Source organism: Lactuca saligna, chromosome 2, assembly GCF_052625555.1.
Source record: "Lactuca saligna cultivar CGN05327 chromosome 2, ASM5262555v1, whole genome shotgun sequence".
Lineage (NCBI taxonomy): Eukaryota > Viridiplantae > Streptophyta > Magnoliopsida > Asterales > Asteraceae > Lactuca > Lactuca saligna.
The window spans coordinates 114,017,537-114,034,787 of NC_136418.1; the positions used below are offsets into that span (position 1 = coordinate 114,017,537).

At 33.4% G+C, this 17,251-nt stretch overlaps 1 protein-coding gene and 1 pseudogene across 1 annotated transcript; one reads left to right on the top strand and one right to left on the bottom strand.

The window, feature by feature from the left end:
- Positions 1-827: 827 nt before the first annotated feature.
- LOC145031385 (NC domain-containing protein-like protein) lies at positions 828-2,730 on the top strand. The gene is made up of 3 exons (XM_078979928.1): positions 828-1,021; positions 1,105-1,178; positions 1,911-2,730. The coding sequence occupies exons 1-3, from the start codon at positions 1,002-1,004 to the stop codon at positions 2,645-2,647; spliced, it is 831 nt and encodes a 276-aa protein (XP_078836054.1). The 5' UTR covers positions 828-1,001; the 3' UTR covers positions 2,648-2,730.
- Positions 2,731-4,404: 1,674 nt separating this feature from the next.
- Positions 4,405-10,551, bottom strand: LOC145029995 (protein LEAD-SENSITIVE 1 pseudogene; annotated as a pseudogene).
- Between the last annotated feature and the right edge of the window lie 6,700 nt (positions 10,552-17,251).

A 17,251-nucleotide genomic window follows, 5' to 3' on the forward strand; every position in this document is an offset into this window, starting at 1 on the left:
TTTTTATATCCCAATTGACATTTTTGAACATTTCATTTTTTACTCTATTCTTATTATTTTAAAAATAAGTTACAATACTTGATTTTAGATTGTTACATTGACTTTAAAAATATTGGGTTGTTACACAACATACCACCCAAATAGAACTCAACATGTTTATGTTTTACAACAAAAACTTACTTTAAGGAGGTTTGAGACAATTCCTCGACTGTATTCGGAATTGCTCAAAAACGTATATGAAATGCTAGTTGTTTTTTTTTTAAAAATAGCCAATTAGTTATGTGGCATTTATCATCATGTTAGTTTTTTTACACCATATTAAACGAAAACACGGTGCGAAGTATCATATGTTTGCAAATAATAAGACAAATGAACTAAAATTTTAGATTTTTTTTTTTTTTTTTATACTTATGAAGCTGCTTTGAAACATACTATAAGTATTTGCATGGTGCAAACTTTTAAGCATATCAAGACCCTGATTTTGTCCAAAATTAAATTAATAATTTTAACAATACTTTTTAATGTTTATTTAACATTTGTAAGAAGAATATAGTTCAAAAACTAATACATGTCCACGACTTTATAATCAAATATAATCCAATTATATATCCATTGATGTTAATTTGTTTACAAGTGAGTTTTCCCTCTTAAAATCATGTTTAAAAAAAAAAAACAAAAAAAACTTTTATTGGGCTTCAGGCTTTACAGCCCATCATAAACTACACACACATAACGGCCCGTTATCCGGATTAAAGGACACGTGGACGACAACACGGGTCTCCGCCGTTATCTTGCCGATCGTCGACGTCCATCCCCGGTCTAGTATTACTTAAGCAGGAAGAGAACGCGTTGAGGGATAAAATCGTAATTTCACTCGATAAGGAATCCTATCACTTCTGCAATTCAAAGCGGTTAATAAGAGGGAGGAAACCCAATTTCTTCTGAAAATAATCAAACAAATAAACGATACAGAGGCTTCATCATCGTTTTCAGAAGAAAAGATGGGGCTTCTCTCGAACAGGTAAAGCTTTTAATTTCAATTTCAGGTTATTTGATTATCTTGGTGGATTAATTGATGAAAAAATTTTATTTTGCGTGATGCAGATTGGATAGGGGGAGTCTGAAACCAGGAGATCATATATATTCATGGCGTACTGCTTACATTTATGCTCATCATGGTATTACTCTCCCTTTTTCGCTACTCGTTTTTGTTTCTTCATCAATTTCTCTTTACAATCGAATTTATTCGATCGAAATTTGAATTATTTCGTATATTTACAAACCCTAGTTTCCATTAGCTTTTTGTTCCTTCTCTATTCGATTGCGTTTTCTTTACGCGCGTTCTTGCTGTAATTTTTACTCATTGATTGGCATTTTGTTTCTGGACTTGACTACTAAATTTTTTGTCAAATTTCGATAATTTCGAATTTGCATATCCGATGTTGATTCGATCATGTATTGGATCTTCGTGCTAGCTTCGAGTTATTATTATCATCTTCTCACTACAAAGTTTCAAGTTTCAAAGTGTAGTTTTTAATCCCGAGTATTCTTGAGTCCCTTCTATGAACATGGCACCCTTTTCTTTATCAAAATTATAAAAGTAATCGAAACATTGATAAATGATAAATTCTATTTGTTCTGCATCTTGTAATATCTATCTTTGCATATTAATACTTACAACAAGTTGTAATCTATTTTGCATGCATTAGCCTGACACACATGTCAGAATAGGTTGTACTGTATCTGACATGCATTAATTGTATTTGGCATGCATTAGACTGACGACCGTACATGATAGAACAGGTTGTACCGTATTTGATATGTATTAAACTGACTGTACATGATGGAACACGTTGTACTGTATTTGGCATGCATTAGACTGACACCGATACTGGAACTAACGTTGCCAGGTATATATGTCGGTGATAACAAAGTCATTCATTTCACCAGACGCGGTCAAGAAGTAGGAACCGGAACAATTCTAGACGTCCTCCTAGTCAGCTCAACCCCAACGCGGTCCCACCTCCCCTGCGCCACATGCACCGAATCCGACGACACCAACGGAGTCCTCTCCTCATGTCTTGACTGCTTCCTCGCCGGCGGCGCCCTCTACCGTTTCGAATACTCCGCCACGCCCGCTCTCTTCCTCGCCAAAGCCCGCGGCGGCACTTGCACTCTCGCCGCCACCGACCCACCGGAAACCGTCGTCCACCGCGCAAACTACCTCCTTACCAACGGCTTCCGTTGCTACAATGTTTTCAAGAGTAATTGTGAGGATTTTGCAATCTATTGTAAGACGGGGAAGCTTGTTGTTGAGCAAGGGACGATTGGGCGGAGCGGGCAAACGGTTTCCATCATCGGTGGGCCCCTGGCGGCGGTTTTGGCATCGCCGCTAAGGCTTGTGACCACGAATGTTTATGGGATGGCGGCGACTGCGGTTGGTGTGTATTGTGCGAGTCGGTATGCGGCGGATATTGGGATGAGGCCGGATGTGGTGAAGGTGCGAGTGGAGGATTTGACACGGAGGATGGCGACTGGTGAACTTAGGGTGGTGGAATCGGGGATTCCGGCATTGGCGGAATCCAGGATTCCGGCTTTGGCGGAATCTAGGATTCCGACTTTAGTGGGTGGTAATAATAGTATGTAGTGTTGGATTGTTGTTGTCAAGACTTTGTGAAGTTTGTGTGTTACTTTGGCCAAGTAATAATGTGTTTTGGCTTAATGGATTTATTCTTTTGTTGTGTATGGTTTTTTTTTTTTTTGGATTTACAAATGATTAGGGTTTATGTTATATACAGAAGAAAGCAATTGTTATATGTGTGGATATTAAGTCTTCTTTTAATCTTTTTTTTTAATAAGAACCTTTCACCCAAACATAAAGTGGACCTAAATCTCTCCCTTTTTTTTTTAATCTTCTATTCGGCATTACAAGTTTGACAAAGACAAAGAATTCGTGTGCAAAAAATTTCGTATAAAGAATGTGAAGACGCTCATCAAAGCATCAAAGTCTATTAGAATTTGTATGCTCAACAAAAACGTATTCGTTTCCATTTTTGTTGATGTGATAATACATAGGGATGTTGATAAAACTGACCACATATTTTCTGAAAGTCTTATTTAAGTTTTTTTAACCTTAATAAAATCCAATCCGTTTTCATCAAAGCATTAAAAAATCCACTATATTATTTTTATAGTACATCAAAATCCTTATATCTTTTGAAATTTTTTAATCTGATGGATTGTAACCATCAAACCGTTGAGAATCGATTAACTAGCATTTTCTGCTATCTAAAATTTACCGAGCTCAAAGCTTTAACTTAGCTATTTTAAAAAATATAAAGGCTTTAACATACAAAAAACAATATAGTGGTTTTTTTAAGGAATTGATGAAAATATGTTGGGTTTTTCTAAGGTTTTTCCTATAAGATAATTAGATTATAAATATTTTGAAGTTGTTCAAAATATGGACGTCTCTGAAAAACTTGAACGGAACATGACACCAAAAAAAAAAAAAAAAAAAAAAAAAAAAAAAAGTTTGAGAATAGCCAAAACTCCTAGTTTGAAGGAAAGTTGATCTTATTAAAAATAAAATGAATTTTTAACTATTTGATAACTATCACGGAAAAAATAGGAAACTAATGTTCTCCAAAATAAAATGGAAAACATTGATCCTAATCCAAATGATGAAACACCAAAATTATTTGCAATCCACTCAAGTTATTAGAGGTCCTAACAATATTTTTTTATTAACATATGTGAGTACAAAGCCCTAGGTGTCTAATTGTTCAGATGTAGAATTTCTAACAGAAGATTTAGAGTTCAAATATTACTTGCTCAAAATATAATCATTGGGTTCCATGGGCCACTTAGATTGCATGTGTTACTCTTTTTTATGAGATGTTTAGAGTTTAGAGTTTAAATTAGTTTATGACATCTTTGATAACGTTTTTTAATTGGAATTTGGATATTTTTACTAACCTATTTATGAGTTATGATTATACAATAGTCCCTATCTAAGTAATTTGTTTCCATAAAAACCGTTTGAGGTGTTTAACTAATAAGTTATCTGAATCTTATTTTCCTGTTTGAGTTGTACTTTAGATCATATTTTCTTGTGATCGACTCAAACAAACTCTATACGAATTTGACACATTTCGTTTCACCATTTAAATCTTGGAGATAGAAAACTATCAAATTGTAGGAATCCAAGTTGATAATTCTTTATAACTACAACTTCATTAATTACATGCACACAAACTCCCTAAGTTGTTAAAATCCATAAGTCATTTTGTCCGAATCATATAAAAGACAATCATACATAGGCATCTAAGTTAAATAGTGAACACATAAAGTTCATCAAGTAAAAAAGAAACAACCCGATACTAAGTACCATTATTGTTATGCCTACTTATGTGGGAGATCCTGCACATCAACCTTAATCACATCACTCCTTACACCAAAATCATACGTATAGCGACTAACATAATACATAGCTGCACCGATACCACACCCGATGTTGTCTTCGCAACCTTAAACAAAACAGAAACGACACCCATTAGGGATCCACCAATGAAGGATGATGTTGTATGTCCGCTTTGACTTGTTGACTTTTTATCCGAAACGAGAAGGCCCGTTTTACAGTATAAAGCAAAGTCTACACAATTGTTCTTGAAAACATTGTAGCACCCAAAGCCATGCTCAAGGAGGTAGTTTGTGCGGTGGAGGGTGGTTTCTGGTGGGTCTGAGGCGGCAAGAGTGCAAGTGCCGCCGCGTGCTTTGCCCATGAAGACCGCAAGGTTGGCAGAGTATTCGAAACGGTAGAGGACTCCGCCAGAGAGGAAACAATCGAGACAAGAGGAAATAACTCAATTGGTGTTCTTGGTAGGCGTGCAATTACGGCATGGGATTAGAGTCGGTGGTGGTGCTGAGCTACCCGTTAAGACATCGAAAACCGAACCGGTTCCTGCTTCTTGACTGTGTCTCGTGAAATGAATCACTTTGTTATCACCAACATAGATAGTGGCGGATCCAAAACAAAAATAATACAGTTATATATATATATATATATATATATATATATATATATATATATATATATATATATATATATATATATATATATAGTATTTTATAAAAGAAATCTAACTATTTCTAAAAATAAACTGATTATAATAATAATATTTTTTAAGACGTCCAAATGATGAAGTTGATAGTACAAGTAACCATTAATAAAATAATATTAAATTTTAACCACGTTTTAAATTCAAATCTTCTTATATTTCTCAACAATTTGATATGGTTTCCTCAAATCCAGGATTCATTCAAATTTTGAACCCTTTTAGATATACTTAAATTTAGCATGTTTATTCAAATATCTCTCACATCTCATATACCTCTTTGTTCCCTCCACTACTATAAAGCCCACCATCCAGGAACAGAAAATGACTTCATCTCCCGTCTTCTATTATCCCCAACCATCGGTTCTATGACACCGCTTTCTAACGTCTTTCCTTCCAAAAACGACTTCACCACAGGAATCCTAAATTACTCTTGGAAGCTCTCCCTCTTCTCATTCTCTATCTTTTTTCTCTCAAGTGGCATTTAGAGTTTTGATTTGTCATATGTGATGCCGTCCACCGCGGCCATGACATTTTTTGATCGTTTTTACACCGTCGCTTCCAGTCAAACCCAACCATTCCCAAATGTCGGCCTGATCAATACACACTTTTGTCGTTTTCATGGTTATGCCTTTAACCACCCAGCACCATGGTTTCCAATATATTCAGGTATATTTCTAGATTATACATTTATGTAAATCTTTATTGTAATTTTGAAATATTTTAAATAGATACTTAGTTTTTGACCGACTTCGATTTTTCTAAACATCGAGGTTCAATTTTGTGGAAAGATCTATGTTTGATCTTTTTCATTTTCATGTTTATTGTATCATTTTCCGAATTGAGGATGTTATTACGAAGCTCAAAATCTAGAAGAAAAAATGAGCAATAGGTGACTGGTGAGAGTACAATCTTTCATTTGACCCTAATTACCTGTCTATATTTTTCTTTTTAATCTAGATGACTCTAGGTGGAGTCCATGCTTTTCACGAATAATTTCATTTTGGAACTACCTTTTAGTTTAGTTTTTTTTGGTTCATAAGTCTTTAACCATTTTCGAATTTGTTGTTGTTTTTATTTTATTTTTAGCTCTAATTTGCTTATTTTAGTGTGATCGAGGTTCAATTTCTTTTGCAACATGTATGGGCTAGAGAGAAGCAAACACAAGTGTCCAATACATTAAAGAGAGAAGCAAACGCCCATTTTTCTATTGTTTTCTTTACTTAATCTAAAGCTCTTTCCAACATCTTTAATTTTCGTATTTTATGATTATATATATGTTTGAGATTTTACTTTTGATTGAATTGATTAGTGTGATTAAATTGATTAGTGTGAAGACTAACAATTATAAAAAAAAAAAATAGATCTAAACTTTATGAAGAAGATCGATGTTTTGAGGGGTTCATTTTTTTTCTTACTGTGTTAATTTTGGAGGTTTCTTTTTAGGTCCAAAAATTTGGAACGTAACATCCCATGAATGATGAACGAAACACGATTTTAACCCGTAAGTTTATTCCTATCGGTTTATTTTTGATTTGTTATATACTTTTTCTCTGATATTCTAGGTTTAGATTTCCATTTTTTTTCTATCATTTTTGTTTTTTGATTCTTGAAGTGAAGAAGAACAATCAAGATCTGTAAATATGTTGTTTGATTTTCCAGCTTTTGAATCTTCATCATGTTTGTAGATGCTTTGGATTTTGGGTTCTGGTTCATTTTGAAATGAAGACCCAGCATTGAACTTGTAAGCATGTTCTTTTCAATTCAATTTATGATTATCATCACTTTTACCCTTTAGTATCTCAGCTTTTAATTCCTTTTTTTTCCCTTACCATCAATTTTTATTTTTTAAATTTCGATTTGAAGAAGAAAAATCTGATTTGTAATGTTTTGTTTGATTTCCCAGGTTAGAAATTTGCAAATATTCATCGAAAAATTCTGAGATGAAAATTCTTGGAAGCAATAAGGGTTACATGAACTCGAATGTTATCTCTCATTTTTTATGCATGTTGGACAATCGGATAAAGTTGCATAGTCATGTAACTTTATAAGTGGACATTTGGCATGGTTATCCTTCTGTAAGTTTGCGTAGTCATTTTTCATGCATCTTACACATTTTTCAATAATTTAAACGCCATTAACTAATGTAGTGCTCTTTGACTTGTATTTAGCATATGTATCAACTGTTTCACTAGCTTTTTAGATAAATCTCGCTGCTAATTGGTGAATTGTGCAGGGCGTATGTTGTATTTGCCACTTGTATTTCTATCAGCTGCTTTTGTTTTTTTAATGCCACTAACAAGTCATTTGATGATCTTTGGTTTTTGGGGTTATGAAGTTTGATGTGTGTGTGTGGTGTTTGTATTAAGTATACAAGTGTGGTTGTGTCTCTTGTGTGTGTATTTGTCGATGTACATATGTGTGTGTGTGTTTAAAGATAAGATGGGTGAAATGCAGGAAGGACGAAGTCGAAAGAATGTATAAGCCAAGAAGAAAGTGGGAAACTTGCACCTATATTGTTGAAGGGAGCATCGACGGACCCAAGATTTCGTAGTAGCACAAATGTAGAAAAAAACGAAAAATTTGAAAATTTTTACACTGTATCCGGAAAAATAAGGGGTTGCCGGTGCCACTATGGGCACCATAGTGTAACCATCCCTGGAAGGGAGTTAGCGCTCTCTGCAGATCATGATTTAGTTTGTAGGATATTCAACTATTTTCATCGTAATACTGGTACAGGTAGCAATATATGATGTTAAATTGTTAGTGTTGTGAGATCAAGACTAGAGTGTAGATTGAAAAATTTAAATTGTGAATCCTTGACTATAGGATCAAGATTGTTTAATTGAGGTTTTTAAATATGAATTTTGTATCAAAAGCATCCGGTCATTATGAGTTGAAGTTGCAAACTACGGACCAAAAATAATTTCATATTATTAATTGTAAAAATATGGTATGTGAATGTATAGTTATTACATAAATATAAGACATTTGATAATCCTATAACTTAAAGGTTGTCAGAATATATTAAAAACGGGTACTTTCCATAGCATGAATATTAACATGCTGGTATGTAAAGAATAATGTATGAATTAATTTTTTTATTGTATAACTGCGTCTCCAATCCACTTTAATTATGTCAAATATGGTGTAATTAATTTCGACACATTGTGATTATAGTACTATAATTGTTTCAAAGTCAAAGGATGCAATCTTCACAATGTTTTCTTTGTCAAATAAATATATACTTTTAAATTATAATATATAGTCCAGTTGTATTTATTTCCATTAGTTTACTATTTGTTAAAGTAATACCAAGTTTATATTATTATTATTATTATTATTATTATTATTATTATTATTATTATTATTATTATTATTACACTTCTTTTTTCCACCTAATAAAATTAACACCAACACGTAACTAATAAATATTAATCTTAATTATAAATCGTATTTGACTATTTATTGTATATTTATATATTAGATATGATATTTTTACGAATGGCCAAATAATTCACAAAAATAGATGATTCCTCGAAAGAAAATTATTCACCGTCCGCAAAAGAAATTATAACTAACTAATATTTTTTTGAAATAAAACAGACAATTTAGTTGCCGAAATGAAACTGAGAATGTACACACACACACACACACACACATATATATATATATATATATATATATATATATATATATATATATATATATATATATATATATATATATATATATATAGCATTTAACATTGATATTATGATGTTAAACTAATGAAAAGACTAAGCTAAATATATAAGAGTTTAAGACTTTCATTTGATTAGATGACATTCATATTAAAAATAAAGGAGATAATCATTGCCAAAAGGAAAGTGTTCACTCAAATAAATATATTTGACGTCTGCGGAAAGAAAGCTAATCATCTATTGAAACTAATTGACGATAGTGAAAAAAAAACTAGCCGTCGTATCCAAATTTATGGCATAAAAATCCAAGTTAGTAATAAAATCATAAAGAAGATAAATTTTAAGTTTTTTTTACATAATATTGTTTATACTAGGGACACAAAAGTATTAATGAAGCCTAACGAAAATTTAGAAGGTGATGAAGTTTATACATCAAATGTGGTGTATAAAGAAGTGTTGTACGATTAATAATATATAATTAGTCATGTGTTATTACAGATTTTCATATTTTGTGTATTCTTATAATTCTTTATTTTTGTTTGAATAGCTTAAACATTTCATATTATATGTCTTCTTGACCAGTTTGTTTTTATCGATTATTTGATGCATCATGTAACAAATAACACCATAGTTTGATTATTTTGTCTTCGACATGTATTTTCTTTTGTAATCTAACATTTTTGTAGAGAAAACATATCACCGAAAGAATTTACACGCCCCGCCGCTTTGCACGGGTACATTGCTAGTATATATATATATATATATATATATATATATATATATATATATATATATATATATATATATATATATATATATATATATATATATATATATATATATATATATATAAACACACATAATTCAAGGTATCAGATGTTATCCTCCGTCCTCTCTAAAATCGAGGGTTCAAATCATGTTGTGGACATTGGTGTATTAGGTGTTAGTTTACGAGTAGATCATATTTACCGGTTTAAAAAAATTAAAATTCATGGATTTTTTTTTATTTGTAAGAAAAAAATGTCAAATAAGGGTTTTTTTTTTCTTTCATATATGGGTTTTTTCATTTACTCATTTATCAAACTCATCAATTATTTATATCGTTTTATCATGTATATATAAAGTTTGTATTTACATTTTGTTGAAAATTCAAATTCATGGGACACATCACAATACTTGAAAAAGCTCACTAGAGCATATATATTGGCAAAGTTATTTAAAAGGTTATTAAATATTCCATATCCAAACCGAAATTAGGCTCTTGAGAAAGCTCATTGTGATGCTCTTAACTAAAATATTCCATATCCAAACCCTAAATTTCAAAATTATCGAAATCCATAGAAAATAAATAAATAAATAAAATAGAAACACCAACATATTAGTAAAAATGCTTAAGTAAAAACAGCCACAAAAACATGAGTAGAAAACAAGTGGGATATAAAGCTAGGGTTTTATGAGTTGTGACTCGATGAAATAACGCACATTAGATCTGTCGTCACTCAAATAAACTTGATTCCAACAAGAATTTGATGAAGAAACAAAACAAGTAGTAAAAACAGAGAGAATAATACCATGATGAGCGTAAATATAAGCAACACGCCATGAATATATATGATCTCCTGGTTTCACACTCTCTCTGACCACTCTGCATTAAGCCAAATCGAAGTCTTTTCATCTACATTACATTATAATCTAATGTTAAAACTGAAAACTATTTGAAAATACCTTTACCTGTTCGAGAACAGCCCCATCGGTTATTCTGAAAATGGTGATGAAGATGCCCTTCACGTTTATAGTGAGAAGAAGTTAGGACTCCTTTTATTACCGGGAAAATGACTTATAAGGGTAAGAAAGTTTTACAAATGTTCAAAACAAACCATCCAAGTTTTCATTGTTCAAAAAATACCATCCGAATAACAATATTGTATAAAAAATACCAATAAAATATATGGTTTGTTCAAATGTTACCTATGGTAACCGGTTGTTGTAGGTTAAGGATTAAAAAATTGTTGATGTGGCTTAAAATTAATGACATGGCATATAAGTTTTTATTGAAAACGAATTAGGGCTTTTGCATAATTTGGGACGAGCACTACTGGTTTCTCTCCTGCATCGTCTCCTTCATCAACATCTTAATGGCTTCATCTTGTTCTGCCAAATCCATAATCTCATCCTCAAGCTCTAACGTTTCAAAGACAAAGAAGATGGTTGATGATTCATACCCTTGTGGTTGTGGGTTCCCATCGCAAATTTGGACTTCAACCACTAAAAAGAATCCTGGGAAAAAATTTAGGGTTTGTCCCAACCGACTGGTAAGTTATCATACCTTTTGTATACATACTTCCTTAGTTAATGTCGTTTTCCCTCTTCAGATGGTAATTTTTTTTTTCTGCATATGAAGGATCCAAACACACCAAATTGTTCTCTTTGGAAATGGGTTGATGACGATGAAGGAGTAAGAAACACGAATAAGAGAGATGAAACAGAAATAAAAGTAGATTCCATTGAAGTGAGGATATCAATTTTGGAAAAAGATTTGAATGAGCACAAAGGGATAGCAAAGAAGGAATATATTACTTTAAGTAAGGAATTGACACAAATGAGTAGGAAATTACGATTTCAGAAGTGGTTCATAATCATGATTTTTGTTGTGTTTTTAATGAAATTAATGATGTAGTATATATATTTAAATCATTGCAATGTACTTCTTTTAGTATGTATGGTAAGTTGTAGTTTCATTTTGATTTCCCTTTTAACAATGTTAGAAGAAATATCAATGTACTTTTTGTAGTTTCACTTTGCTTTTAAGAATGTTTAGAAGAAATATCATTGTCCTTTTAGTATATAATGGTTGTTTGTATGGATGGTATAACTGTCATCAAGCCATTATAATGGAGGAGAAATAGCAATGAACTTTTATTCAATGATATAGAACCGCATGCAAACCCTCACACATGGCTGCTATAACAGGGGTATTTTGGTCATTAATTTCGAAACATAGGCATCTTGGTCATTAATTTAGAAACATGAGTAGTTTGGTCATTCTTGTTGCATTTTTGGCGAAACTAAAAACAAGGGTAGTTTGGTCATTCTTGTTGCATTTTTGGCGAAACTAAAAACAGGGGTATTTTGATCATTCTTGTTCCATTTTTGGCGAAACTAAAAACAGGGGTAGTTTGGTCATTCTTGTTGCATTTTTGGCGAAACTAAAAACAAGGGTATTTTGGTCATTGTTGTTCCTTTTTTGGGGAAACTAAAAACAAGGGTAGTTTGGTCATTGTTGTTGCATTTTTGGCGAAACTAAAAACAGGGGTAGTTTGGTCATTCTTGTTGCATTTTTGGCGAAACTAAAAATAGGGGTATTTTGGTCATTCTTGTTGCATTTTTGGCGAAACTAGTGAAGCTTCCATCTTCTTATGGACAAATTCGAAAATTTGGGCGTGATTTTGGTAACACAAAACCTAATTTCAGAAAATGATAAAGCAGTTGTCAAAAAAATATATGGTTCAATGGCCAAATATTAGTATTGATGTAGTGAAGTAAATGACCAAAACACCATTTCTGAAATAGCATCACACTTTCAATTTGTACGTTATTATTTCTTGCCCACCTCATGCTCAAACAAAGTATTGGTCACATTATGCCCAAACAAAGGATTGGTAAATAACTATTAAAATCACAATTTTTCAAAGCAACAAACAACAATATATGGACAGTAAGTATTGATGTAGTGAAGTAAATGACCAAAACACCATTTCTGAAATAGCATCACACTTTCAATTTGTACGTTATTATTTCTTGCCCACCTCATGCTCAAACAAAGTATTGGTCACATTATGCCCAAACAAAGGATTGGTAAATAACTATTAAAATCACAATTTTTCAAAGCAACAAACAACAATATATGGATAGTAAGTGATAAAACAGTAGATGTACAAACAATTTAAAGGGCATAAACAGTAAGTGATATTCATTCAAAACATGTGCATCCGGCACTAAATGTTGGTAAGTGTGCACAAGGCACCAAAAGAGGAGCCCTTACAATACTTAATTGTTTTTAGTGTGCACTAAGCACCAAAAGATGTGCCATTTCATAGTTTTTGGCATAATTTAAACAAAAGCTAATATCCTAGATTAAGGTGACTGGATTATCAATACTTGACCCACTTCCATCTTTTGTAACCACCTTTCTCATCAACTTAAGCTTTGTGATCCTCTGAGAAGGACCACCCTTTCTCCTATTACACTTTTTAGCAACAACTTGTACATGTTGAGCAACTACATGTTCAGCTGCTTGCTCCTCATTTGGTTGCTCATCATCCACCATTTGTTCAACAACTTCCTCAACAACCACTTCTTCTTCAACCCCAACCTCCTCAGCAGCCACTTGTTCTTCAACCCCAACCTCCTCGGCAGCGACTTCTTCTTCAGCCCTAACCTCCTCAGCAACCACTTCTTCTTCAGCCCCAACCTCCTCAGCAACCACTACTTCTTCAGACCCAACCTCCTCAGGTAGTTGTTCATCTGTAAAGCAAAAAAATTATTAGTGTCAAAATCTTAATAAAGAAAGATTGTAATTAGGAATCAAACCTTGTTTCAGCAATGGACATCGTCTCCTGTTGTGACCTTCTTGATGACAATTACCACATTTTGGAATGCCCCCCTTCTTGCTAACAGTATGTTTTCCTTCTTTTTCTGTACGGCATTTCTTTCTGTTCACTTTTGGTCTCCCGGGCATTCTCCTATGCCTTGGTGGCAAGATGCTTTGAAGACCTGTTTCCGGCCACATGTCAGCTCCATTAGTTGGTTTCACGTTATATCTATAGCAACTTCCAAACATATTCGTTGTGAACCAAACGGCAACATACTCCTCTGCATTCCCATTCAAAAAGAAGATTGCAGCAATACCATGTACACATGGTATACCAGTCAACTGCCATGCTCTGCACCCACAGGTTCTTTGGTCCAAGTCAACTGCATAAACCTCATGTAATTGTCTCACTTCATATATCTGTGGACCACTTGGAGTAACATCCCAATACCTATGATTAAATGGTATAAAGTAAGTAATTTCAAATAAAAAAAAGTTGCAGTCCAAGTAAGTATTATACCTCTGTTGTTCTTTAAATGTCTCAATCCTCCTTCTAATGGAAGGACATATATCCAAGTTCCATTTTTCCCCCTTCCCTTTTTGTTTGTACATCCTCTCCATCACGTACACTCTGACTTCTTCCAACATTGATATAATAGGTTTTTTCCTGGCCTCTACAATTGCTGCATTAAAAGATTCTGATATTCCATTTTCCATAGCATCACAACACCTATCAAGCTCAAAAAATGCCTTGCACCATGTCTTTGGGTCTCTTTCCATTAGGTGATCATAAGCATGTGTGGACATCGCATTGATTTCCCTCATATAAGATCGGAAAGCTGACTCGGTTGTGGACTTTGCAGCTCTCCAGAATAACTTCCTAAACTCAACACCTGTGTATTTCTTCTTAAAGTTAGCATAGACGTGTCTAGCACATTGCCTATGCTCACATGCTGGTGCTCTTTCTTTAACAGCTTCTACCAAACCCTGCCAGATGAAAATATTAACATTAAATATAAAATAACATATAAATAAACATATAAAGCACTAAGTTATGTATTTATAAGAACAAACCTTATGCTGGTCAGAAATAATGGTAAGACCTCTGCCATCTCCCATCCCAATGTCCTCAAGTAGCAGATCTAAGAACCATTTCCAAGTTTCCTTGTTTTCTACTGACACTACTGCCCATGCCAACGGGTACATTTGGTTGTTGGAGTCCCTACCAATAGCTGCTAATAGCTCACCTCTACAAATACCCTTCAAAAAACATCCATCAACACCAATCACCCTCCTGCATCCTTCAATCCAACCATCTTTCACACCCTTAAGGCAGACATACATTCTTTTAAAGTAAGCTGTAGAATCAGGCATAGGATTCACTTCTATTAAGACTGTTGAACCCGGATTAGAGCTCAATAACTCCGCTCCATAATCCCACAACTTTTCATAGTGTCCCACCAAGCTACCTGAAATTTCATCTAGTGCAAAACTCTTGGCATTTCTACATTGCCCAACACTTACATGCAAACCAAAATTTTTCTTAACTAATGCAACCATGTTCCTGTAGCTGATGCAGGGCTTTTCCAAAATGTCATTCGTTAACATTTTACCAATCCACCTGTATGTCACAATAGACCCCAAATTAACTTGCCTGCAACAGTTATGTTCATCAATTAGCGATTTGATCTGGAATGAATCTTCACTACTCATTGGAGTAGCCCATAGTCTAAAAGGGCAAGCTGCCTTCCCTTCTTTATTTTTACATCACCTCACTAACAATCTAGTTGAGTCATTTTTTTCGTACCACAATGCATACCCTTTAAAGACAGCATAATTTGTTATCATTTGCTTGAGTTCATATCTGTCAGAGAATCTCATGCCTAATACAGGTACCATTGTGTCCCACTTCTGGTCGGGATCATGAATAGGAAAGTGGTGGACCTCATCATCAACTTCCTCATCTACCCCTCCTTTTGGAATAAGATTTTTCTTGGATAAAAACGGATCAACAGATTTAGGAATTTCTATAACCTCATCATCAACTTCATGGTCTACCGATATATCATCTGACATCACCGAGTCCACATCATCAGAAGATGGATCACTATCACCGTACACTCCATCTTCGGCTATCTCTTCTTCAATCCATTGCATAAGTGGCTCATGGTCGTGATCAATGTAGATACTGATTCTTCTCCCATTTTTATATCCAGCATCAAGAAACCTTACATAATCATCTTCATCTCTCAGCTCCCTCAACCCATCTACTAAGGCCCGATTTGGAAGACAGTAGTACATATCATGACACATACCCTTCGTCAGATTACGGATGTAGATTTTGAAGTCCTTAAACTCCAGATTTCGTAAGTCTACCTCTGTGATAGAAGTCTTATCAGGATTGAAGTACATCAAGGGCTTAGGAACAAACACTCCTTTATGGAAAACATCTATACTCAATGCACCATCTGTTGAGAACGACATTCTTGTTTTAACGGCCAAAGTCAACTACAAAGGTCATTGTTAATGATTAGCAAGTAACATAATCATATAAGATAAATAAAGGTTGAACATATGACTAATTAAAACAATAAAATTTCCAAGAATGTTCAACACAGTTCAAAAGTATGCAGACTGATTTAGGGTTTGCTACCCCTGATTTAGGGTAAGTTACCCATGAGAATAAGTGATGGTCTGATTTTTATCAATCAACGATGAGTCTACAAACCTCCATTCTATATCCAACGTTCGATTGATTTAGAGGGGTGGGGTATCGAAGCCAGTGTTTGAAACACAAAAAGAGACACAAGAAAAGAAAAATCGTTTGCTAAAAGAGGGAATGTTAAGAGTATAACTTACATGAACATATCAGACTTCAGAATTTCTTGAAGGATATTTGATCGATCGAGCCCTAGAAGAATCGCCTTCCCGGTCTTCGTGTTGTTGAGAGAGAAGGGTAAAACCCACATATATGTTAAACGATCGTATACTCCATGTCATTTCCTTTTTTCTTTTTATTTTTTTAAACGGTTGAATAAGAGAGGTAACCTACACCTGCCGGTTACCATAGGTAACATTTGAACAAACAGTATATTTTATTGGTATTTTTTATACAATATTGTTATTTGAATTGTATTTTTTGAACGAGGACAAACTTAGATGGTTGTTTTTGAATATTTGTGAAACTTTCTTACCCTTATAAGTCATTTTCCCTTTATTACCATAGTAAAAGAATGGAAACCATTTTGAATTACCATAAATAAGGCTTAATGCCGTTATTTATATGTCTTTAAAATGGTCGGAAGATTCTAGAATTTCATTCTTATTTAACTTTTTTTTTTTTGGTAAAAATCAATACTTTTTTAGAATTCGTATTCTTTTCTACTTTTAGGACTAAGCATGAGTTAATTTTGGGATAAAATCGAAATTAAATCATAAGTTTTTTTTTTTTTTTTTTTTTTTTTTTTTTTTTTTTTTTTGGAAAATGATTTAGGAGGCTAACAAAGTGTTGCATGTGGTCTTTTATTTTCTTAATTATACCATTGAACTTGTTATTCGTGCTCATCAAAACCCTTGCGATCGGTTATCACCTGCTTTTTCGGTTTCCTTATTTTAAAACGTTTAATTATTGATGACATGTCGTATTATGTGGACTTAGAACACATTTCTTCCCCGTTTCTCTTTCACCCCCTTTCTCCTTAAACTTAGGGTTCATAGTGTAATTGAAGACAACAGTTCAATCCAAGATTACGGTTATGAAATTGAAGAGAACCGGTAAATGCGAGTGTTATAGTGAAGAAGATGTACTCCGATTCCAAACGATGTAAGTATTTGACAGTTTATGTACATTATAATGGTTT